The sequence below is a fragment of the Nelumbo lutea genome, chromosome 2 (genome assembly GCF_056320005.1).
Source record: "Nelumbo lutea isolate HS-2025 chromosome 2, American lotus-T2T, whole genome shotgun sequence".
Lineage (NCBI taxonomy): Eukaryota > Viridiplantae > Streptophyta > Magnoliopsida > Proteales > Nelumbonaceae > Nelumbo > Nelumbo lutea.
In genome coordinates this window covers 41402530-41429969 of record NC_142685.1, presented here as the reverse complement: position 1 = coordinate 41429969, position 27440 = coordinate 41402530, and the positions used below count along the sequence as shown (strand labels likewise).

Below are 27440 nucleotides of genomic sequence, written 5' to 3'. Positions count from 1 at the left end.
CTCTCCATACTTGATGCAATGCACGACAACCCATTGCTCTCTTCTTGTTTTGGACATTTGATGCAACGGATGTCTATCTATAATCTATGTTCATTCTGATTATTCCCCATTGCCATAAACAAAAAAGTGGCTCCATCGACTTAGGATCAGGAATTCTTTAAGCACAGCGAGAAGTAGTACTCTTGAGGGTATTATCTCTTTCTTTCTTAAGCTTCTGAGCTTTAGTTGATTTTAATTCCAGTAGAGGTAGAAATTGTTTTTGATGAAACTGTTGAGCATAAGGAAGGTAATAGTAGTAGCCCTGCCAAAAGGGTATTCTACTCGAGATGCATGGTTTCAATTAGATACAGAACAGAACAAAAGATGATAAAACCATTTCCATCTTCCGCCTGAATTAGTAATAGTAGATCTTGAGGCCTTACTTGGATAGCCTGATTCCTGAATCAGCGTAGGACTGCAAAGCAATCAGATGATCCCTGACCAGGTCGGGGTCGGGGATGGGGAATGAGGTCCCCACCCCGCCCCGTCCCCAAATATAACATTACCCAGTGAGGGATGTTAGAGTCGTTTCAAAAAAGTCGGTGTATGAGTAACCAACGGAGGGGTGGCTCGTTGGTATGTTATTAGTGGTGCGTGGCACCAATACCAAAAAAAGAGTTACCTTGTTGGTTTGCTGAGAGACCAAGCCATGGGTACAGATAATTCTAGTTTCATATAACTGAACAATGAGCACATGCCATAAACTCTACTGCTTGATAGGGAATGTCTATAACCATTTACCACAAACAAGGAAAGTAGACCACTTTGCAATTCCTACTTAGTGTCAAAGAACTTTTTTGATAACAAAGAGTCACAAGACATCATCAACAAAAAAAAAAAAAGGAAACAATCAATACATCCATCTCTCTGATTCTCTCCCACACATTAAAACCTCCCCATGCAACTCTAACAAAAAAACTGTATTTAAATTATAATGCCAACCATTAGCCTCCTCACCAATCCCCAGCAACAGACTAAAAGTAAGAACTTTCCAAAATTATACCCGGCAATCAACTTCTTTCCTTCCTCATGAAAAATCTTATCATCTGTAATCACTCTCATCCCCAATACAATGAAACTCCTTACCTCCTATCTTTTACTCAAAGCTTTAAGTAAACTGTCTTTCCCTCCCCCTTATCATACGCAATTTCTACTTCAGAACCCATTTATTCATTGCATTCCCCCTTTTCTTCCTCCTCCCCCTCCCCCTATCCTTATCCCATTTCCCATAGTCTTCTAGTCTCATCCGAACAAACCCTTCACTCCTTTCAGCCCTTTCTTTCTCCTTCTTTTGACTCCCCCTGCTTCAACTTCAATGTAATCAATCATCTGATTCATCTCATTCCAAATTCAAAAGCCCTCTATTCTATTATGTTTTTCCTCCTCTATCATCTTCTTTTCTCTTTCCTCAAGTTTCTCAAAAACTCTTTTGGCTGCCTCTAATCCTCCTAGGTAAAACACAATCATCACCTTTGATATCACAGTCTCTTTATCAATCACCTTCTCAGTATCATCCTTTTATTCACCTTCCTTGTTTCATCTATATAAACCTCCTGATCTTCAATCTCCTTATTATATCTTCTAACACCACCATTTTTCTTTCTATTTTTTGGTCAATTATCTTTTCATACCTCCACTCCCTCCATGCCTTCAGATTTACCACCCCAACAGCCTCACTTCCAACATCGATGTCCCTATTCTTGCAAAAAATTATATCTTCATTAATATTTTGCCTCTCCAGCTCCTCACCATTATCCTTTCTATTAATTATGTAATCTTTACCTGCTTCATGTGGAAACTCAATTCTTGAACTAAATTCCTTCTGGTCATTGTTCAGAAATTCAACTACCTTTGTAAACCAAATACCATCCTTCATTGTCTTCCTCTTGCATACCTTTTAAACGTCTTACAAGGACCAGCCTCACACACACCATCTTTTAATCAATAAAAAACTTCTGTAATATGTACTATTCTCAGTGTTAGGGAATTCCAACACAATCAACTCTATGCATTTCAGCATATACATCCGCATGCATGTAGCAAATCATCAATAAAATGCAGTGAAAAAATGGAAATCCACAGACCCGCAAAGAGGCAATTCAGATGAACCAGATTCTGGTCTCCAAGATGTGGTGCCAGGTGATGGTGGCCGGTTGTTCAAAATTGGATATCCAGCAGTAACACCAAGAATTGGACAATCCAAAGTGATTGTACTGGAAACAGTTACGTTCTCTGTCCCAGGAGCACAGCTAACATCAGTTTGACCATAATAATCTGCCCACTGCTTATAGTGTTGTTGTTGATAATGAAGAGGTGCCACAGCTACAGCAGTGTAACTATGAGCACTTCTCGACTCTGAAGGAATATAATTTGGATACTGTTGGGACTTGGGAAGGATAGCTTGCATAATTCCATTCATTCCACAAGTTAGTCTGACTAGTATAGTTGTTGCTTGGGTAACCTCCAGTTGTCTAATAATCACCAGCATTATAGCAAGTGCCTGAACAACTTGTAGAGCCCACATAAGACCCTGTATTCTGAAGTGAAGTAAGAGGCTGATAAGGAGCACCTGAGTTTCGATACATTCCTGCTTGTTGAGGGTACGGATGGTTGGTTTTCTGTGGATAACTGTAATAATAACCTGGATATCCTGTGTTGCAATAATCATAAGGATCAGTTGAACTTGAGTATGATGAATAGCCAGCATATTCTTAGGACACATTTACTGTTCCAAAACTGGATGAAGTAGAAGCCTGTGACACAGTATTCAGGCTATCCTGTAAATTCTTCAGAAGCATCTTTGCCTGCTGATCATGACAATAACTCGAAGTCGGTTACAGATCTTGTTTCTGAGAGAAGAGGGGTATGCCCAAGCGTAATCAGCCCATATGAAGATGGATGCCCTTCACTGCTGTCCACAATTTGACGTGGCTGGTCAAGAAAGCAATGATGATGGTGTAATGCTTTGCATGCAAATGCAGCAATTGGTGTCAGCCTTTATAAGAGATTGAAAAGTTGAACATACAACATAATAAGATATAACCACCAGAAACCCAAATGTATGTGGAAAATGATTTGGAATATATTCTCATTTCATAAATGCATTCTGGAACATGTTTTTAAGCTGTGTGCCTGCTAAGCTTCTTGATATTTCTGCTTTTTGTATATTCCCATTGTACAGTGCCTAGTCTACACAGGTCATTTTAATGCATGCATATTAATACAATGTACTTTAAAAAAACACCCCCGAACCCAACAAGTTGATCAGATCAGAAAATTAAGAATTTGAATCACATTAAATAATGGTCTCTAAGCTCCTGAGGCCTCGTAATAGTCATAAGAAGTAATCCAAATAGATTAACGTAAGAAAGAGCACGAGATGTTAAGATCCTCTTGTGATTTTGACAAATATACTTCACAACCCAATCATGATTGAACTCCTGTTTTATCCCTCCCCATAAATAAGAGACTAAATGAGTAGTCCATCTAGTAGGGGTGTAAACGGTATTTGAAAATCTGATTTCGAATTCGATATTTAATATAATTGAATTGGATTCAGATAATTTGAATATCTAATTGATCGAATTCGGATATCCTACCATTATCGAATTGTTAATTTGATTCGAATTCGGATATGACTTGATTCGATTCAATAAATATCCAAATTCGATCGATTATTTAATTCTTATATAATATATAAAATATTTTATATAATTTATATATAATAATTAAGTTATATAAATATTTATATATTTATATATTTTATATCAATAAATATTTATTTTATATATTTATTAATTATCTAAAATAATTAATTAATCAAATTCAAATCGAATCGAATATTCGAATATTTAACTGGATTCGAATTTGGATATTAATTTTCAATATCCGTCAGATATCGAATCGAATTTTGATATCGGATTTTCTAATCGGATTCGAATTTGGATATTGCCTAATCCAATTCGAATTCGATCCGTTTACACCCCTAGGAATCAGTAAGGGAATTGATGGTGTGCGATCTGGAAGATGGTGCACGATTTAGAAGTTCCATGATTAAGGATAGCTTGGATGTTGGACTATGTAGGTCGCTTGGTCTACTTATAAAGAAAGAGAAAAGATCTGAGTACCCAGGCTATTTTACCCGATGTGGGCACTCCAATGTTTAAGTTAGCAAATTGGAGTTTCTTGAGAGCTAGAAAGCAAGAGAGAGCTAGAGAGCTTGAGTTCTAAATCGTGCATACCTTATGAGGTTGGAGGTAAGGCCCTTATATAGGCGATTTGTTGTGAGCCTCATGAAACGCATCTGGGATCTCTGGCCTATCTGGTTCAGAGATGGTTTCACACTTGGAAGTGGACTTCGTGTAAGCAGGTAATGTCTATCCAATCCTGTCTAAAGCAGGCAAGGTGATAACCAACTCTTTGTGGCATCGTAATCCTGGGGAATTCAGAGGCAATAATCCACTTAAGGTGGAGGTCACTCAACACGTTAGGTAGCTCACTAACCAGAAACATGTCAGATCGGTAAAATCAAGTCGCCTCTTACGCCGAACTGAGGTCTTGCTTATCTGTTCATAGTTCGGCCTACCAGGGTAGTGCTGAAGTCGCTAATGTAGTTGTGAAGTGTCCGAAATGCTCCTGGGTCTACTTACATTGTGTCGAGATGTCATTATGTTGTTCAACAATGCCTCATGTCATCATATCATTGGAGGACCAAATTACCCCTCATCAATTGCCCCCCATTCCTAAGTCTGGCATGACCAATCCAACGAGGGAGTAGTCTTAACCTGAGGTGATTTGGTCTGATTTTTGTCCTCGTTTGTGGTCCAACCAATGGCTCGAGATCAAGTTAGTTTGGATAATCCAGCCTAGGCACAAGGTAGCATATTGGCAACATGCAAATGCCACGCAACCATTAGGTTGTGCAAACGTCAAAAATGCGCTAAACTGATTTCACCTCAAAATATGAACCTTCGCACCCTTGCGAACCGTTGGATCCAACCGATCTCAACCATCCATAGTTCAGTTCATCCATCTATAAATAGGACCCTCTGGGGCCCATTTCTCTCGTTCCTATCTTTGGAGTTCTAGTGAAACTGCAGAGTTCAGCGTTGTCGGAGTTGTCAGTGTTGCAACGAGGTCGGTTTACTCATCCTAGGTGAGTCATCTCCCTTAGTTATGTTTTGTTCATAATGTTCGATAGTGAATCTAGGGAAGAGAAGGGTTCGTCCTTCCAAGCCAGTTTGGTCCCACTGAGCTCTTTGTTGAGAACACCTACATGCTCATAGCTCGATATAGGATTTTGAATCATTTCGAATATTCCCTTCCCCTTGGGCAGTACTTGTGGGAGCACGAGGAAGACGAGGTCGCTGTCTTTGAGGAGGCCCTAAAAGTGGGTCTTCCAAATTGCCCTAGTGAAGAGCAAGGGGGTCATCTTTCCTGAAGAGGTCGCAAGGCTTCGTGAATCACGTTCTAGTGAGCTTGGTGGAAAGCTTATGCATTGCCTCATGGTGGTATGTTTTCAACCTTCCCATCATATTCATTGCGATCTCTATTTTGGACTTATTTCCCTTTTCCTCTTTTCTAGGCGAACACTTTGGCACACTCCTTGTTGGGGCAAGCTAAGGGAAATTTGGCGAGGACCCAAACTTCTGGGGAGGAAGTGGCAAATTACAGGTCCCAAATTGAGCAGGTTGCCCATTTCATTGACAACCTAAAGGACGAGCTCGTGGTGGAGAAGAGCCACACTACGGACTTGATGAGGGAGATCAAGAAGCTGATTAAGGAGCTCGGGCTCAAAGACCAGATGTTGTAGGAGAAAGAAGTCGAGCTCACCGAGTTTCTCAACGACATCCATGCTGCAAAGGACCGTGCAGTTGAAGAATTCAAGACTTCACCCAACTTCTTAAAGGAAAGGGAGGAGTTTGGGTCTAACACTTCTCGTCAAGGATTCAAGCTATGTTAGAAGCTAGTGGTCTCGATGTGCTCAGAATTTGACCTCAGCAAATTAATGTCTTCGGTGTGCACGAATGAGATGATGGGTCAGGTCAATCAAGAGCTTGACTCTGAGGAGGAGGACGACGAGGTCAATGTGGAGGGCGTGAGGGCAAACGAGCCCCATAAATTCTGACTTTCTTGCCTCTTTTTTTGGACCCCCATGTGTATATATTGTATGTAAAGCCTCTCAGCTCGACTTCCTTAATTTTTTTTAGTAGAGATGTACTATTTGCTTCTTTTGTTTAATGAAATTGATTTTTTACACATCCTGTGTCATTATCTTTTTGCCTTAGAAAGTAGGTTAAGTCTTAGCAACACAATCCGAAGTGTCAGGGTAATGAGGTGCACTAGTTGCCTAGGTGCCAAGCGACTAAGCTTATGATTTTGGTTAAGTCAAAACGATGCCGAATTATCGAACTACCGACGTATTCCAAGGTCGACGTAGGGGGCCTTAGAGTTGAAAGGAATTTGCCTTCCCCTCATAGCGTAGATCAGCTAGACTAGGTCACCAGGACAAGCGGTCTCATTTGTCAACGTTCTACGCATGGGGTACCTACATTCACTCTAACGTTTCGAGCTCGTACGTGCCCTCACTAATCACCTTGAGAATTTTGTAGGGGCCTTCCCAGTTCGCACCTAACTTTCCTACGCCAGGCTCAAGTATCGTAACCTTCCTGAGTACTAGGTCACCAACTTGAAATTGACATCCCTTAACTCAATCATTATAATACCTAGCTACTCGTTGCTGGTATGCAGCGGTCTGAATATAGGATAAGTCACGGACTTCTTCTACCAGGTAGAGGTTGGTCCATCCTCATTAGCCTCCTCATTGTACATCTCAAACCACAAAATCGGCACTTTGATCTCGATTGGGATGACAACCTCCGCCCTGTACTTTAGGTTGAAATGAGTCTTGTCAGTCACCGTCTTGATTATAGTTCTGTAAGCCCAAAGGACATTGGGTAGCTCGTCCACCCACAAACCCATAGCTCGGGATAGTCGATCTTTGAGTCCATGGAGTAACACCTTGTTTGTCACTTCTACCTAACCGTTTGCCAAAGGGTAAGCCACGACAGTGAAATTTTGCTAGATTCCCATCTCGGAACACTAGTTCTAAAATTTTATGTATTCGAATTGCTTCCTATTGTCTGATATCAATACCTTAGGGAGTCTGATTCTGCAGATAATGCTCTTCTAGAAAAAGTTCTGCATGTTTCGAGTTGTGATGGATACCAATGGCTCGGCTTTTACTCACTTCATAAAGTAGTCAACCATAACAATCAAGAACCTCCTCTGCCCGGTCATAGGTGAAAAGGGACCAAGGATATCTACCCCCCACTGTGCAAATGGCTACGGGCTAATAAAGTACCTTAGGTCAGTAGGGGGTTGACGAGGTATGTTGGCATGCCACTGGCACATGTCGCACTTCCAAACTAATTCTAGTGTGTCTTCCTTCATTGTGGACCAGTAGTAGCCTTATCATAGCACTTTCTAGCAAACACTCTACCCCTCAAGTGTCCTCCATAGAGACTTTCGTGGATCTTTCATAGCACCTAGTTTACTTCATTTAGGTGCAAGCAGCACAAGTAGGGGAGTGTGAACGACTTACGATACAGTTGCTCGCCAATGATTGCATAGCAAGCTAATTGTGGCTCTACCATCTAAGTTGCATTACGCTTTGCAAGTAGGGTCCCATGGTGTAGATCGTCAACGAGTGGATCCATTCAGCTTAGTTGTACAAGCAAAACAGGAGCGACCCCTTATGCCACCCTTTCTATGCTAAGTCGAGGCAGGTCTTCAGTGTAGACCATTCTCTTCGTGATGTCGTTGCACCGTCTAGCTTTGAGAGTGCGTCAACCTCAGGACTTGCTAGATGTACCAAGAGTTGAAATTGAGCAGGAGCTCTCTAACCTTGGCCAGGTAGGCCAACATGGTGGGCTTCCAGGCCTCATACTTTCCATTCACTTTATTGACTACCAACTGTAAGTTACTGCAGATGACGATGTGTTTTGTGCTAACCTCCTTTGCTAGGGATAACCCTGCTATCAACGCATCGTACTCAGCTTCATTGTTCGATGCTCAGAACACGAACCAGAGAGCATACTCTAGCTTCACCTTTCTAGGTCCATAGAGTATCAGCCTAGCTTCGCTTTCGCACTGGTTGAATAAGCTATCAACATGGAGGATCTAGAGATCCTTGTCCCAGATCGGGCTGGGTGCCGCATCGGTTGATGCCTTCAAGGTGGTCACAAGCTCAACAACTTCAGGGGTCGGCATGCTGAACGTGCACTTAGTGACAAAATTAGTCAGGACCTTTGCCTTGATCGCTAGGCACGGTTCAAATTGGATATCGTACTCACTAAGCTCGATTACCCATTTTGTTAACCTTCTTGAGACCTTGGGCTTCTAAAGGACTTGCCTCATAGGTCAATTGGTTAGGACTACTATGGTGTGGGCCTAGAAGTAAGGGTGCAATTTTCAGGCTACTAACACCAACGAGAAGGCCAACTTCTTGATATTCGGGTTCCTCATTTCAACGTGCAAAACTTTACTTACGTAGTAGACAAATCGTTGCACCATGTCTACCTCGCGAATTACGACCGAGCTAATTACCTCATCACTCACCTAGAGGTAAAGTTTGAGCTCGTCCCTAGGTTTCGGTCCGGTTAACAAAGGTGGCAAACTGAGGTACTTCTTTAGCCAGTTAAACATGAGCTAACACTCTTTAGTCCACTCGAAGTCTTGGTTCTCCTTGATGGCTTTAAAGAACAGAAGGCATTGCCCAACCGACTTAGACATAAATCGGTTCAAGGCAGTTATTTGACCCGTTAGCCCTTGTACTTTTTTTATTGTTCTAGGAGGACTCAAATCTAGGACAACCTAGATTTTATCCTAGTTGGCTTTGATGCCACGTCGGTTCACTATGTACTTGAGGAACTTGCTCGATGTGATCCAAAAAACACACTTGTTTGGGTTGAGTTTCATGTTATGATTTCTTAGAATGTCAAAAACACAATTAAGATCAGAAATTAAAGAGTGAAAACGGGGTTTTCACAACCATATCATCAACATAAGCCTCAATTTTATTTTTAATTAAACCAGAAAAAACTTTGTTTACAAGGCACTGGTAAGTCGTTCTAGCATATTTTAAACCAAAGGGCATAACTTTATAACAATACAAGCCCATTTCGGTTATAAAAGCAATCTTTTCTTCATCGTCCGAATCCATCTGGATTTGGTTGTAGTTGGAGTAGGCATCCATGAAACTCAACAGCTCAAACCCCAAGGTCGTGTCTACCAGGTGGTCAATCATAGGGAGTGGGAAGTTGTCCTTTGGGTAAGCCCAATTGAGATCGGTGTAGACAATGCACATGCGCCATTTGTCGTTGGTTTTTTTCACGAGCACGGGGTTGGAAATCCAACTTGGGTACTGGACCTCTCTAACAAAGTCTATTGCGAGGAGCTTCCCGACCTCCCCATCTATTATCATCTACCACTCCTGGGTAAGATTCCTCTTGCTCTGCTAGATTGGTTTGATTAAAGGGTCAACATTAAGCTTATGAGTTATGATAGAGGGGTCTATGTCGGGCATTTCCACTGTTGACCAAGCAAAAACATCTATATTTTTAATTAAAAAACTTACCATCTTAGAGCATAGTGGTTTTATGAGATGAGTTCTGATTTGCACCGTTTTCTTGGGGTCGGTATCTGAGACTAGCACTAGGATGGTTCATCCATGGGGCAAGCTTTCTGACCACTGTTCTTCGGAGGTGGCTCCAAGTCGATGTCGATAGCCTGCTTTACCTTCCCCTTCAATGCAGCCATGTAGCACTTGGAAGACTCAAGCTGATCACCTCGCACCACTCCTACTCCATAATTTGTGGGAAACTTCATTGACAGGTAATAGGTCGACACCACTACTAAGAGGGCATGCAAGATAGGTCAGCTTAGAATGGCATTGTAGGGCGAGGGGGTCACGACCACCAGAAAGTTGTGATCAAAGTGTACTGAGTTCGGTGCCGATCCTACTGTTACTAACACTCTCACCCGGCCTAAGGGCTGAACCACTTCTTTGCTAAAGCCGACTAGGGGGATGTCGTCCGGTTGCAGGTCTTTCCTCTCGAGCTCCATCCACTCGAACGCCTCCAAGAAGATGATATTGGTCAAGCTTCCGAAGTCGACCAAAATTCACTTTACCTTGAAGTTGTTTATGACTAACTTGACTATGAGGGTGTCGTTGTGTGGATACTAAACCCCGCGAGCATCATCCTTGGTGAAGTAAATCACTTCCCCCACACGAGGGGACTTCAGTAGGTTCTCATCCTCATGCTCAAGCTCTCAAACTGAGTTATTTCCTATCGAGGTGTTGTATCCTACCACAATGGACCCTCCCGTGATCATGTTGATAACACCATAGATGGGCCGCTCTACTGACGCTGAGTCTCAAAGAGGCTGGTCTTTGTTTTGGTCCCTGTTCGATTGTGGAACTTCTCTTGGTTGGTCAGAAGCTCAGCTTCGGCCCTCCCGCTTGATGAGCTGCTTCAAATAATCTTGGCGAATCAGCTCCTCAATCTCATCCTTGAGGTTACGGAAATTCTCAATGTCATGGCTGATGTCTCGATGGAAGTAGCAATATTTCTTTGGGTTCTTGTTGTCAAGGTTCCTTCTCATCCGAAGTGGCCATCTGACGTACTTAGTCATCTTGATCTGCATCAAAATCGCTCCCCTCTTTGCGTTCAACGCGGTGTAGTTACGGTTCTAGATGGGAGGGGTGTGAGAACGCTAACCCAAGGACATGCTACTTCTGTATGTAGACCTGCTTCTCCACAACAACCCACTACGACTGTTGTGGGGGGGACCTACTGTGCCTTGGTGACTTGCTCATCCAACACTATTTTCTGATCCTCGACTCGTCTTCTGACCTCTTCCACTTGTCGCTCAGCTTCAATCGAGATCCGAGCGCTTCTTCGGCCTTCGTAAACTTGTCTGTTTGTTTGAGGAACTCCTCCATAGTGGTTGGAGGGTTCAACTCAACCTTCTAGCATAAGTCGAGATTGGGAATCTGAAGTTGCTCTAGGTTGAATCATTTGATGTAGTCCCAAAGCATCTTGTTAGGTCCCTAGACGACATTCAACAAACAAGTCATCAACTTCGGGCACCGTTTGCTCATTGCAAAGTGTGTAGTAAATAGGTCAACGAATGGTTCCAACTTTTGATGGAGTCCATGGCCAGCCCCAAATACCACATCCAAGCTGTGCCCCAAAAGGTGGTTGGGAAGGCCATGCAAAGGCTCACGTAATTTGCCTTGTGTAACTGCATTAGGTCCTAGAAGCTGTTGGGATGGACAACTGGGTCAGTTGTCTCATTGTAGGACAGACTAGGGGCCTTGAAGTCTTTCAACCGTGGGGCCATAAGGATCTCAATAGCCAGTGGTGAAGTTTGGGACACTGGATATGTTAACGAGGTGTCGATCTGACCCACCTCCTTTTCTTACTCTTTCCTTTCCGCCTCCTTGTTGTCATTTGGAGCGAGGCGACTCCTTCCTGTGGTGCAATGTGTGCATCTACAACGCCTTCTCCATGACCCCTCGGTTGAGCTAGTGGCCTCAGTCCTGATTGGTAATGTGGGCCTGTGGCCTAGCACAATTCCTCAACCGAGACCTAATTCTAGTCATCGAAATAATGAGGTGGGCCAGGTACTAGGTTTTATTTTTGGTTGTCAAGCCACTGGTTCTGGTTTTGACCGACGTTCTACCCAGCGGCCTGATCTGGTTGATGCTACTGTTGTTGTTGCATCCTTGGTAAGGCGGCAAAGTGTCATTCCCATGTCCTCATCTATAGGTTTATCCCGTGGATGTACTGCATCAACTCATTGAACTAGTGCACATCGATCCCGACGGGGACTACTAAGGGATCAACTGGCGGGAAATGTGCATTCGTGTTGGGCAAAAGGAAGTTGGAATTCTGAATGATGGGGATGCCTGGAAGGGCCAGGGGCACGGTAAACTACCCAATAGTCACAGAGAGTTTTAGGGTGCACAAAGGGTTAACTTGCACCCCTATGACCGAGTTGTTTTTGTTAATAGGGTTGTTGATGGGAGTGTTGCTAGAAGATGCCATTGAGAATATACTTGAAAAGGAAATGTGAGAGTATGGCTTTCGTGTATAGTTCCCATAGACGGTGCCAATTGATGGTGCGCGATCTGGAAGCTCCTTGTTAGAGGACAGCTCGAACGCCAAACTATGCATAGGTCACTTGGTTGAGCTGTAAAGAAAGAGAGAAGATCAGAGTACCCGAGCTACTTTACCTAGTGTGGGCACTTTGATGCTTAAGTTAGCCAACCAGAGTTTTTTGAGAGCTAGAAAGCAAGAGAGCTAGAGAACTTGAGTGCTAAATTGTGCGTACCTTATGAGGTTAGAGGTGAGGCCCTTATATAGGCGAGCTTCGGTGAGCCTCACAAAATGTGTCCAAGATTTCCAACCTGTCTGGTTTGGATGTGGTTTTACGCCTGGAATTGGATTCCATATAAGCAAGTAATGTCTATCCAATCCCGCCTGAAGCAGACAGGGTGATAGCCAGCTCTTCCTCGTGGCATTATGATCCTAGAGAATTCGGAGGTGATAGCTCGATTAAGGGGGAGGTCGCTCGACACATCAAGCAAGTCGCTAATTGGAAACAAGTTAAATCAGTGGAAGCAATTTGCTTTTTACTTCAACTTAAGGTCTTGCCTACCTATTCGCAGTTAGGGGTGGATTCGAGCCAAATACTACCAGGCTCGAGCTCAGTTCGAGCCAAAACCTTGAGCTCGAGCTCGGCTCGAGTAAAAAATTCATATGCTTGAGCTCGACTGGCTTGGGCTCGGCTAGCTCAAGTTCGATTTGAGAAAAAATATTTTATAAAAATAAAAAATTATATATAAAAATATTTTTTATTTGATATTTAAAAAATTAAGAATTATAATAATTAATAATTATAATATTTTTATTATATATTATTTTCCATAACTTTATTATATATATTAAATATCACATATATATGTATGTATTTGAGCTGGCTCGCGAGCCTCACGAACTGAGCTCTAGTAGGCTCGAGCTCGACTCGTTTAATAATCAAGCCAATAAATTAGGCTCAAGCTCAATTAAAACCGAGCCAAACCGAGCTCAAACAGCTCGTGAAAAACTCATCTCGTTATCACCCCTATTCGCAATTCAGCCTGGGATTGTGTCGTTGATGCAGTTATGAATTGTCTGAAATGATATTGGATCGATCTACGTGGTACCGAAGTATCATTCTGCTGTTTACAATGCTACGTGTCAAATTACCCCTCGCAGATGGGATCCAGTGTATTAGTGCTGCCTCTTTGATTCGCCATTACATGAACATCCTAATTCATGAGAAATTCCTCACTAACGAGTTCATAAGACATGGCAAAATAACACGAACCCATTTAATAAAACGACAATACGGAAAAAACAACCAAGAAGACTTATTCTTCCTCATTGAATTTTCCAAAATCCACTAAATTGTAGAAAGACAAACAGAACCCAATACCCATTGACTCGTTAGATGTACGAACAATTCTTAGTTTTCTTACCTCCTAAGAATCTCGATTCTCGAGAGCGCACTTGCTTTTGACCCCAAACAAAATCTCCCTCTTTTTTTGACGCTGCTGATTCGATGGATAGGATGACGATCGGGAAAAAAAAAGACTTCTCTAAGATGTAATGTATAAATCAGCTCTGATATGTAATGTACAAATCAGCTCTGATAACCATGACGTGGCAAATAAGAGTGGTAATGTAGAAATCAGCTCTAAGCTCCTTTTTTTTCCCTTCCCTGATCTCTTGTAAATTTTGTTGCTAAACTAGGGATGATCATGGGCCATAAGCCCATAACCGCATGGGCGGGGTAGCTTTGGGTTGGTTTTACAGCAACATTTTCAATCTACTGTTGACCCAAATTGTTCAACTATCACCCGGTCATTCTAGATCCGGTTTCAGACAACCCAACAACCATCACAGTTAGTCTATTTTAATTTAAGTGCTCATAATGGACGATAAGTATATATTGATAATTGAGGCCCTGGGTAGAAGTAACAAGTGGTTTAAGCACCCATAATCACTGAACAACAGAACGGAATTATGAAACAGAACTTTCAAGTTTCAGCCTTACTTTTAGTAAGATAAAAGCAGATTCATTGCTTTTGCATATAGTTGAATGACCGGATTATAATTTATCATCACTTGGCCTTTACCAGAAAAAAAAAATGAGCTAATTGATTAAATTATCACAAAGGATGTAAAATAAAAAAGATGATACTAGTGATAGGATGTGTCCCCAGTGCACAAAGGAACTTTCAACCTTGTGGCTATGCATTTGCAACCGTTTTAGACAATAACCATATAAAGTAGATGGGTCAGGGGTGTTATAAGTTTCAAATGAATTGACCCCTAAATCAAATTGAAATTGAACGAATAGAATCAAGGGCCCACCTTGCACTAGGTGTACCGAAGAGAACGGTGGGCCTCAACACCCATTGGAGATATCCATAGAGAGATGCTGCAACTTTACAAAATTACAATGTACTGTCTCCCGGCCTTGAACGATTTGGCGTGCTGGCGCTATAAAATAATGCGGATCGAGACATAAGTTCATGTTTTTTTTTTTTAATGAAAAAAATGGATAAATTTGCTATTATTTCTGTCTTCTTAGTTCAGATAACTTGTTTTTAAAATATTCCATATTTTCCCTTCCAATCCCACAAATCAAAACAAAGTATTCATCATAAAAGAGGCAACACATTTACCTTGATGCAGACAGAACCCAGGACTTTTACTTTAAATGCTTTTCATCCCTGGGTTTGGACAACCTACCCCTCGAATCATTTCTTTTTGCCCTTGTGCAGTACGACTCAGTTTGGAAGGCGTACAAATATAAATATGTAGAATGCAAAGCCTTGTATTTTGTATTATTTTGTATAGTGCAAAACCTTGAATTTTATATTATTTTTCATAAATGATTGAATTTTATATATTTTGCATGTATTTGAACTGTACAAATTTGTATTTGAACTCTTTCCAAACTAAGCAGACCACTGATGCGCACAGAAGTGAACCTAGAAACTTTGACGCCTATAGACTTCAGAACCATTACACAACTTCGTTATTGAGGATGATACGTATAGCTAGGTTCGATGTCTTTCAACCCTATTTAAAGTTTATGATCATTTGAATCATAAAAAATGCATAGCTGCGCCTGTAACATCTGAGATCAACCAAGTTCATACTGCCTGCAAATTATCTTAGAAAAGATGGGTGACTGAAAACATAAACAAATTTCACTGGCAATCTAGCTCCCTCTGTAACTGCACTACTTGAGGAATTACCCATCCCAAATCTCACTGCCTAGGTTTATTTGTGCCAATGTCGACTACACGAGTGCTCAAGTTTCAGAGAAATTCATTGATATATATAACTGTGAATTAATCATATAAATATACATGTAACAACACTCTAGACCCAAGCACAAAACCAGATGAGAGGAATTACCCGCTCAAGTGATAAAAGGGGACATAGTTCTGTTTGCATGTTCAGAAACTAGCCATTTTTAGTAAATAGAGGTGCCAACAGATTCAAGCTTCAAAATAGAAGGCATCATCATCTACCTGACTGAGTAATCTTGAACATACATGATTATGAAATGAAGGCCTTGACAAGCTCCGAATAGTTGCACACAAGACCTGTCCTTGGACAGGTCACTTTACCATTGTTCTTCTTGGCCATTTCTTCAAGAGCCTGCCACACAGACAACAGGTAATAATCAAACACAATGTTTGAGAACCTAACCAGATGTCAACTGCTGGGACTTGTGGCCACAGTTTGCCAGTTTAACCATCTTCATTATACTAGAGGAAACTATAAAGGCGAAAGTGAAAGAAATAGACAAAACAAGAGAAATGTGAGGTGGGAGGAAACAGAATAAATTTCTTATATAGCACAGATGGTTAATTTTTAAACATTGTAAAGGAAGCTTTGCACTAAAGGGTGTCTCGGTGATGTTTGACTAATAAATGTCCAAGTTTCACCCAGAGCTATTTGGCAACCATTTCACAGTCTGAATGGTTTAACCATCCACCTGGGCCTGCTTTATAAAACACTAGGTAGACACTAAAATCCACAACCATTTCACCCATTCGCTTAAATGCAGACCTTTGTACTGTAAACATAGCCATTGGGTAGTACAAGTGGTGGGTTCTCTGTATCCATTAGCTCTTTGGTGATATAGCACACAAGCTTTGAGTGATGTTGCTTGGAGAATGGTAATGGCAATGCCAGTTTCCGGAAGCTCTCCTGTGATAGAGGGTCTTCTTTGGTGCAATCATCTTCATAACAGAATCTAAAACATGCTAAGGAAAAGGAAGATCATTCTCATAAAAATCAAGGACGCATGCATGCATGACATCTCTGTATGAATGATTGAAAGAGATGGACATTGATGCCATTGTCCCAGCATTAACCCACAATATGGTTCCAATGCTGGGATGCATCATTCATGATTTTTGTGGCAACACTTTACTCTGAACAATTATCAAAAATAATACATTGAACTCTGAACCTGCTTTGGATGCAAATATTAATTCTAGGCACAAGGGAGCTAAATAAATCTTTCCACAATAAGGAGTGCAGATGCATGAAGCAAAAAATTCCCAATGAGGCACAAAATATGGATACGGAGTCTTGAGAGCCGACAGGCCTGCTTGTAAATAAATATTCAGCAAGGGCTCCAGGGTCATGCCGTATAACTTGCAGAACTCCTGTTTGAACTGTTCCACAAGGTAGTCCCATTGCGTTGGTTCAAACAAAACCTATCAAATACAGAACTGAATTATATTTGATTTAGCAGTAATGGTATAATTATGCAATAAATAGATATAAAGAAAACCATATAGATACATTTACCAATAATTATTAAGATATTATGAACACTGGCAAGATCAGATTACAATTAGATTATCACTAACGCGCAAAGAGTAAAATATTTTAGTGTAGATCCCTTTTACATTCTGTTGGATAATTTGGGGAAAAAGAAAGAAATAGGAGTTAAGGACAAGAAAAAAACTGTTCCCAAGTTTCTGATTGGTTGTTGGTTTATCTGGTCTTTGAAGATGCAGGTAGAGATTCATCTGGAGCTGGAGTTTGTTCTTCTCCTGATACTGTGGTAGAAAATGATTAGTTTATGTTTTGTTTACTGGCTTTTCTGGGGCTTATGCATTGGGTGTTAAAGCCTCACTAGCCTTTTATTTTTACAATAAATTCTTTCTAGAAAAGAAATAGAAGTCTGGTGCAAAGTGCAAAAGAGTTGGCACTGCTGCCAAGTATTGGCATGGTTGATTCATTAGTTCTTTAGTGTAGCACCAGGTGTCATGCATAATTTGTAAATACAGGTATGAGAAAAAATATAGTCTTGAAGTTTAGTTATACTTCATTTAAATAAATAATTGATGTTAGAGAAATTAATTGAAAAAAAAGGAACAGAAAAATGTTGTTGATTTCATTCAAAGAATCAAGTAACATTAAACAAGCAGAATATAGAAAAGAGGAAGAAGAAAGAACGCAAAGGTAAAGAGAAAAATTGAAGGCCAAAAAACATCTGCCAACACCTTACTTTTTTAGGTCTTTTGATAATGAATAAAATTACAAATTTAACCCTGATTGTAGAATGAAAAACTGCTTCTACAAGACATAATAATAAACTAACCAACACTCTTCATCAAACAGAGCATAAATATTATACATGACCAACTTGAATAGGTTATTTTCCAGTTTGGACTTAACAACTCCCTTGGAATATCAGCCAATTATTAGTCACAGTTGATGAACAATAAGCATACATCTCCAGTTTGGACTTAACAACTCCATCATGTGTGTGCTCTTTGCTGGAAGAGCAGGGAAAATACTAACCATCTACTGTTACAATGTCCCTATGCTTCTAGACTATGGCAGCTCTTCCTGTTGCTGTTTGGAAAAACTTGGGTGGCACCAGATGCAGTAGTTGATCCATTCAAATAAGATGTTTTTAGTGGCTCTACTCAAAGACAAAAGATTCTTTGGAAATGCATTCACGGTGAAGTGCTATAGGGTTTATGGTGTGAAAGAAATGTGAGGATTTTTTAAGAAAAATGCAAAACTGCAGGGCTTGAAGTTGTTGGTTAGGCAGGAGTTAAGGAATGTGGAAATTGAAGGTGACTGTCAAATGGTTATAGGCTGGATGACAAGGCAGGACCAAACTCCTTGGAAGTTCAGACCTTTAGTCAGAATGGCTCAAGCTCTAGGTGCTGATTTGAATGCCTCATTCAAATAGGTGCCTAGGAATGTCAATATATTGGCTGATTCTCTGGCTAAGGCTGGGGTTGTAAAATCTTGTTTAGATTGGGGATGCCCACGACTGGCCACTAATGTGCAAATTGTAATCGGTGCTGTTTTGCTTTTTGTATTTTATTTTTTCTCTGTTGTCAGCTGTGGATGGCCTCTTCGGAGGCCCAGCATTGTACGCTTTTTTGGATGTACTTTTTGTGTGCAGCTTGGTGTTTAATGAATATTTTCCCTTTGTTGCTTATAAAAAAATAATAATAATTCTCCATTTGCTACTTGTTCTCTAATGAAATGTCTGTCCACCTCTATAAGTTTGGTGCAATCATGCTGAGTAGGATTTTGTGCAATACTGGTTGCTGCTTTGATGTCATAGTAGAGTTTCATAGGACCATCAAACATAATGTTCAATTCACCTAACAAGGTCCTCAGCCATGATAACTCTGACAGCCCATGAATCAAAGCTCTATACTTAACCTCTGCACTTGACTTGGCAACCACAAGTGCTTATTGTTCCTCTAAGAAACAATATTACCACCTACAAATGCATAATAATTATATGTAGATCACCTATCATCCAGAGAGCATCTTTGCATCTAGATGAACTTCTATCCAATGTTTTAAAACGTGGAGGCGTGAGGCATAGTTCAGAATGTAAGAGGGGCATAAACCTCCCAAACACAAGGAGGCGTAAGCCTCCTTAAGAGGAGGGGGATGAAGAGGAAGGAAGGTCTCATTTTTCTTTATTTTTAATAAAAATCTTTTATATTAAAAAGAATGAAGATGCATAGCACTAGTTGAGGTGTGCATGAGGGGATTTCCTTCCTTTTCCTTTTTTTTTCTTTCTTTTCTCTTTTTTTTCTTCTCTTTCTTTCTATTCTTTCCCTTCCCTTCCCTTTCCTTTCCATTCCTTTTTTTCCTTTTTCTTTCTTTTTTCTTTTTTTGTCTTTTTGTATGAGGTGTGCATGAGGCGCATAAGGCTTACGCCTCTAGCACACCTTATGAAAAAGGCTTATGAGGTGTATGCCTCAGAGGTGTCAGCGCCTCTAGCCTACACCTCAGGGTCAGGGCGATTTGGGGGCACCTCGCCTGGAGGTGCACCTCCAGGCATATGCCTCCCACGCCTTTTAAAACACTTCTTCTATCTTTTGATGACCATAAGAAAGAACAGAGGAGACCTATACCTGGTACCCCCGTTAAGCAATATAGCATTTTGTCTACAACTAAGGCATAAAAGCTTTCCCACTACATAACCCATGTCTATAAACACCTCACCATCATCTACACAACTTTTTTTTAAACTGTAAGGTTAAGTAATTCATTAATATCAAAAGGCCAAAATACAATAAAGCCCCTGAAAAATGAGAAACTGAACAGAGGATGACCAATCTGCCCAATACAGCCACCCCCTCCCCGCCCCCCCCCCAAAAAAAAAAAAAAAGTACTCCTTACAAAAAGGAAATCAAAAAAAAAACAAGTATGTCTATTTCTGAATAAAGGGGTGATTGGCCAAATAAAATCAAGCTAGCACAGAAGTTTTGACAAACAAATTTAAAACACAAGGCAGCAGGCTTGAGATAGTTCTTTATCCTATTTTAGATTGGAGTTGAGTTTTGAATAAATAAATAAATAACCATACAACTTTCAAAGTTAGTTCTTTTCAGTCCCACATCAGGCAGAGCATGGAGTTAACATGGAGCATGGACTGGACTGAAATAAACCATATATGGCCAATCCATGAATGATTTGATTGCTTTGGGGAGCATTATCTTCTCTTTTTTTTTTTTTTTACTTAGTTATTTCCCCCCAAGTTTCCAGTCCCATCCAATCAGGCCATTCCACCAAGCTCCAAATTAAACAACCAACTCTCTAACCATGAAATGTGCTATATGAAGTGACACATCCAGGCAGAGCATGGAGTTACCATGGAGCATGGACTGGTGGACTGAAATAAACCATATATGGCCAATCCATGAATGATTTGAATGCTTTAGGGAGCATTATCTTCTCTTTTTTTTTATAAATTTCTTTTTTTTTTATATTTACTTAGTTATTTCCCCCCAAGTCTCCAGTTCCATCCAATCAGGCCATTACACCAAGCTCCAAATTAAACAACCAACTCTCTAACCATGAAATGTGCTATATGAAGTGACACATCCAGGAAAGCATGAGAAGTAACTAATAAAAAATAGAAGCTTGGGAAGACACCAGTATAAATAGGAAGGGTGAAAATTTATTGAACATACTTCAGGTTCACTTGAATAATGCATAAAAATACAGAGACCAAATCAATGTTCACCTTGTACTTTGGGCATTCAGTATTACTCCTAAAGGCCAGAGTTGCCATGACATGCTGCAGTTCTTTCATATGGGTAGCCCCCCATGGGGATAGGAACTTCCTAGCATATGTGATAGCTCGCAAGTTGTTATCTGCTCGAACCAGCTCTATGAACTCTTGAAGTCTCAGTTGGAACTCAAATATACTCTATCAACAATAGCAAATTTGAGAATTAAACAGGTTTAATTTCAAACATGTGCAAATTGTTGCATAATCAACAATTTCTTAAAAAATCATTATCATATCGCTGTATAGTTTTGTAGGAAAATAGACTGATGTCAGTTTAATAATGGTCATCAAGGAAGAACATTTGCCATCTCACATAGCAGACATTTTTCCCTTTTTTTATTGGATAACAGAACAAATTTATTAAAAGAAGAGATAAAAAAAGAGCACAGCAGCAATAATGAGAAAGGAGAAAACAACCTCAAATGAGGCAAGACAAGATTAAAGCAACAGCAGGCTAGGACAAACAGAAAGTCTTTGCAACCTGAACTTTTTGGATTGGTAGCCTGTAAGATTTTATTAAGTTGTCAAAAATGAATAGCAAAGTACAAAGAAGATATTGTGACAAGCACCTCATATAAAATTTAGGCTAGCCCTAGCTACTTGCCCCAGTATCTAAACATTTAATTTCCTATTAGGGTAGCCTCCAAATAGAATTGACTTCTGATCACGCCCTGCCTTGCCAATCCATCAGGCATGCTATTTATTGGCTGATCTATGGGTACAAATAAAATATGTCTTTGGTTCTCTATCCAGGCTTCTCACTCACTCCCATGACTGAACTTTTGCACTGACAAGTTCCAAGACTTTCTTTTTTGGATTATGATTACCTGAGAGTCCCCTTCTACAACAATCCACTATGTTCAGTTGTTACCCCAATATTAATCCTTGGAACACTGCTAATAAATCAGCTTTGATTGAGCCACCTTGGCTAATAGGTCCTGAGTACATAGCCAAAATTTCCTATTGATGGTTCCTAATTCTTAAAGACACTACCAATACCTAAGGTGCATGGATTGCTCATGATTCACCTATCAAAATTTTCTACCCATTGCTCATCCATACACAGTGCACTCAGTAGCTCAACTTTTCTTGGAAAATGTATCCAAGTTACATGGAATACCAAAAACTATTGTGACTGGGATCCTGTATTCACTAGTAATTTCAGGAGAGAATAAGAAAGTTCCAAGGGACCCTTCATACCACTCACAATCAGAGGGTCAAGACTCAAGCAGAGGTTTTGAACCATTTCTTGGAAAATTACATGTTTTCTAGCACTTCTCCTAGGACATCTTAGAAGTTAGAAGACTACTTAAAGCCTTAAAAGTGTTCTCAAAATGCCTTCTCATGCAGTATATCATAGACAATGGTATATATTTATGTGAAATTCTGTATTGCAGCTATTGCCTTATTTGAAGAACACCAACCTGTTGGCCAACTAACTAGTCTTGAATTCTAGAAACATATTCCAGCCCTTCTCTTTGCTCTTAGCATAATTACATTGTTATAATAAAAGCAGGGGAGGAGAAGGAAAAGAAAAGGACAAATTACCCAAAAAATTAGTCAAGATTCTTCTACCAGTTATACAGGAAAACTCCACACCCCTTGGGTGAAACATAAGAACATCAACAAATGGTTCAAGCCTCCCCCAACTATGAAAAACCTACTTCAAAAACTCAAGGCCCAGCAAGAATATGTTGATGAAAAGAACAATGTTTGCATATACATAACTTGTGGACACAAGCACACCAAAACAAAGAGAGTAACTCTATCTCTCTTACACTATTCATATGAGGCTCTGCAGATTCTGTTCCTTGTACCACCCCCCCCCCAGTTGGAATACCAAGGCAGCTCAAAACCAAAGCACCGGGTTTATCTCTAGATATCGCTCTTCCAAAGCAGTTCCTCCCACAACCTCTTGCACATGGCCCATCCAACCCATCCACTGTTATAACTCCATCTTTCTTACCTTCTTCACATGCCTTCTCTATTTCTTATGCTTCGCAATCATGTTCAACCAACAGAAAGAAGTAATTAATTGCATTTTCAACCCCCTCCAACCCCCCCCCCCAAAAAAAAAAGAAAAGAAAAAAGGAAAATTTTCAATTCCTTATGAACTCAGCAATTAAGTTTAATGGATTCCAAGGTGTTTATTAACCTTGATTCACACTTTCACCTTGTTCATTTATGCAGTACCCACCAACTCAAAGCATCAAAAAGTATTGAAACCATCAGTGCTTTCTTCTATTAAATCACCATCTCAATCACTTGAGATAAGCGTGAGCAAGTTGTATCCTGAGAAGATCAAGCTGGCCCAACATTATTTACCTAAAAATACTCCCACTCTTTTCATCCCCCATTCTCAATGGTGGTTACTTAACTAGGTACCATCGTTTGAACCTCTCCTCTCATTTCCTGAGCCATTACCTCTATCAGTTTATCAGCAAAGTAAAATTTTATTAATGAAACAGAAAATGCATTTACAATTTGTACATTTCTTTTTTTTCGATCAATAACTTCCAAATTTTTATTAATCATAAAAGAATGTAAACATATATACAGATTTTCTTTAGTCGATGAAGCCTCTCATCTCCTACCAACTCACTTTATTTTCATTTATAACTGTACCAAAACATTTTATCTCTCCCCATTGTTTTGTCAGTGAATCACCCATGCTGTTAGCCACCCTTTTAATCCAGTGAAATCTCACTTCCATGTCATTCTCCTTCAATGATCATTTTATTCACATTTATACCCTTTGCACACCCTCCATAAATATTATAGCCATTATCTCCGCCCTTAATGAATCTCAAATACCAAATCCCGAGAATAGCGCAATGATGTGACAAGATTCGTTTCTGAAAATGCCTCCCACTCCTGATTCCTCAAGGCCCAGGGTTTCCCCTATTACTGCCATTCAAACATAGAAAAAGAGTAACTGTGAAATTTGGCTAATTCTTGATCACCAATAATGAAAACAGGGCAAAGGTCAGGATCTTTAAGGCAAGAATTTGATAATGTTACCTTGGACTTCTTCAACCTTGACTTGTTCTCTGCACACCAACCGAGAGCAGGGCCTACCTCCTTGTTCTGAAGAGCATCAATAACCTTTCTCGCTTCATGGAACACATCAATGTCAACAAGATCCTGCTACACAAAAATTTATATGATTAACGGTCATAATGCTAGAAATGTTGGAACATAAAACAAACACCATCTGAAATGTTGATACATACATACATACATACATATATATATAACAGTAAATTTTCATTTCATTAAAAAAGCAACCATAATGCTCAAAAGGAAAGCAGTAGCCAGTAGACCACAGAGTACATCTTAGCTCTTCAGTTACAGCCTTGCCCTGGGCACCCCCATTCTAAAGCTTCTCTCGTCACCCCTTCTCTAACTAAAATCTGCCAGCATGTTAGTACCTAGGGAGTGAGCCAGCCTTCGTCCATAGGATAATAGTTAGCAATCTAATTCCACTTCCACATTCCTCATTCCTTGCATCACCGACAGCTTTAATCCTTTAACTAAAGCCAGTAACTTAGCCCTCAAAGAGTTACCCTGACCAAGCAGGCCTGAGTAGCTGAGAATTAAACTGCCACAGTGATCCCATACCACTCCCCCCACATCCGAAGCCCCTGGATTAACCAAGGCAACATCCATCAAAGTTGAGTAATAACCATCCCATCTGCAGGAGGAATCCATTCTACCACTCTTTGAAGACTGTCAGGTTGGAATCTAGCTAATATATTCCACCCCTTATGTAGATCATTAAGGGTAACACCACTGAATTCTTCACAATTTATAACCCAGTGGGATGCCCTTATCTTTGTGAGTTCAAATAGCTCCCCCACCTGTTTATATTTCTCTTCAAAAATCCCTGTATTTCTCGTACGCCACAAACCCCATAAAACTGCAACATGCACACATTGCCACAAAACCTTTTGCATCTGAGTGCAACCTCCTAAAAAATCATTTTTAAACAAATCAACCACTTCAGATGGAGCCACCCGAGTTTTTCCCAAACAATGAAAAGAAAATCCCCCACAATATAGAAGCGTAAGAGCAGTGCACAAGGAGATGGTTGGTGATTTCCCCACTCTTGAAGCAAAGGACACACACATGAGGTGAGAGAACCCAGTCATTCCACTTACTTTGGAGTCTTTCATAGGTGTACATGATTTGGTTGATAGTCTCCCAACAAAAAATCTTGACTTTTGGGGGAGTAGGACTATAACAAACCTCTTTGACCGGGAAAGGGTGACTCTTATTAGAGGGATAAAAAGGTATTGAAATAGGAAGCACAAGTAAAATTGCCCTTAACAAAGGGAGCCCAAACTCTCTCATCATTCGCCAAGGAAGACAAGTTTACATCTTGAAGATGAGAGAAACCAGCTCGCTAGTTTCATGGTCTCTCAAAGGTCTTCTCAATCCCAAGTCCAAAACCAACTCATTTCCACTCACTGGATGTTGATAAAACTCAAGTAACTAAGCCCTAAAGGGAAACGACCAAAAAGCAAAGCACTAAAGAGATAATCTTTCCGTAAAATAAGACCAGTAACCAAACATTAAATGCAAACCTGCACATTACTGCTTTCAGCAAGTTTAATTGCGGTGTCATAGTATGATAGCCGCAACATGTAGTCCACGAGAATTCGCTTTACTCGGGTGTTGTTCCACTCAGAGAGGCTCTCCGTTTCCGCAGACTCTAAGTGATCCAACCGAGCTCGACATCTCTGAGCTTGCAAGTTTTCTGTCTTGTTCCCCTCTTCCAACTAATTAACCAAAACAAATGAACTTATATTTATAGCAGTTTGGTTAAAACAGACCAAAAAATGATGTTTCTGTGAAGAGAATGAATGTGAGAGAGGTCAGAGGAGTGGTAAACGTGAACCTTTCTTTTAAGGCCTTGTAATCTGGAAACGAGGGATGTAAGGTGATGAACCGCTTCTTCTTTGGACATGTCGCGGTCGGCAGCTTCGGCGACACTGGAGATTACAGCAGACATCTCTTTCTCAACGATCCGGTGGTTCGCTCGCATTGATTTCTTGAAATGCTCGAACGGAACCCTCAAGAATTGGTGCTCCAGCTTGAATGACTCTGCCAGGTGCGTCAGCCTAGACGACGGAATCGAAGCGGCTGTCGCCGCCGCTGCTGCAGCCGTTGAATCGCCGTTGGGCAGCGATTCCATCGCCGTGTATAAAGGAAAGGTGGGAGGAGGAAGGGAAACAGAGAAAGAAACCTCAACGACCAGATCAGGGGTTTACAGAGATTTACAATACAAACTACAAAGTCTTATGTGGAGATAATTTTAAGATCACGAAGGATCGTATTTTCCTGACATTAACGAGACTTCTCCTCGTTTGTCTGAACAGGAACAGAGAAACCGGAATCAGAGAGAAGAGAAGAGAAGATACACGCCTGTCGGTCTCTCTGGGCAAGAGAGGTGCCTTGCTTGGGCTTTTACTTTTCTTGTTTTTCCCCCAAATCTCCAAGTGAGTATTATCTATGTCCATCAACCATCGCTGTGAACTCCATGTTCCTTAACTTTAAATTATGCATAAATAACTAAAATATGATTTTATCATTGAATAAATTACGTAGATTTCCGTAGCTTAAGGTATGTTCTAGTTCTTGAATTTTATTTAAGTCCAACTTTTGATACCGAAAAGGCATGATACCTGAAAGACAGACTGATAACTCATAACCTACGGATCTGAATTTAGCGGGTTTGGATCTTATTTTTAAAGACAATGTGTATATTCCTTTTAGGGTTAAATACTTAAATTACCCTTAATGGATAAAATCTTCTCCTATTAAATATATAAACCTATCTTATCATTTAAAATAATTCCAACTTTTCTGATAATGGATAAAATCTTCCCTTAATGTTATCATTAAGGTGTCATTACAATTACAATCCCTTTGTATGTGATATCATGCGACATATATAAACTTTTTTAATTTAAAAATTATCTTTTTGTGATTGATTTTAAGGGAGAATGATTGTTAGCTCAGGGTTAGAATTCAATTGAGGTAGGTGCCAGTTCAGCTCAAAATTGCTGCTGATTTGCGGGCTCTTTTAATGTTTATAGATTTACAGAAAATTTGAGAAATCTGCATTAGCCTATTCGTACTTTCTGTTTATTTTATCTTTCATTATTATTTTCCTTTTGCATTGATTTTACGTTTCATCTACCCAAGAATAAAATTTATCTAAAAGTTTTATGACAAAGAGTATTGGCTTTGGACGGAGCAACACCTGCTCGTGTATTACAGAGGAATGAACATCGGCAGCAACACCTGCGTGACGATGGGGGTGGACATATTGAGGATGCGAGGATTAGTGATCTGAGCAAGTGGATTTGCTTGTGGATTACAATGGCCTGGGGCTTCTTCTTTAGGATTCTATTTACTTTGCGTTGTTGCCTTGTTGGGGAGCAAGAACAAGATAATGAGATTCAAATTACCAGTTACAACATCGACAACAATAACTTCCACTAATCAACTCTTTGGTGGGGTAGGGCATTTTTCTCTTTTTTATTATACTTTTTTTTTCCCTTATTTTTGAATTTTACATGGTGATGGCGGAGTTAAATGGGGCTGGGTGGCTGAGTTAGGTACTTTTTTGTAAGTTACATAAGAGAATTTCACGTTTTGTATTCAGCATTAAATCCAACTGTTCA

General features: G+C 40.2%; 1 protein-coding gene across 1 annotated transcript; it reads right to left on the bottom strand.

The window, feature by feature from the left end:
• Window positions 1-15479: 15479 nt before the first annotated feature.
• On the bottom strand, window positions 15480-26320 carry LOC148870099 (LisH/CRA/RING-U-box domains-containing protein). Its single transcript, XM_088968183.1, has 7 exons — window positions 25649-26320; window positions 25335-25529; window positions 23770-23892; window positions 20701-20886; window positions 16764-16897; window positions 16242-16428; window positions 15480-15827 (listed from the first exon to the last, which is right to left on the bottom strand). The coding sequence occupies exons 1-7, from the start codon at window positions 25943-25945 to the stop codon at window positions 15726-15728; spliced, it is 1224 nt and encodes a 407-aa protein (XP_088824309.1). The 5' UTR covers window positions 25946-26320; the 3' UTR covers window positions 15480-15725.
• Window positions 26321-27440: the final 1120 nt, after the last annotated feature.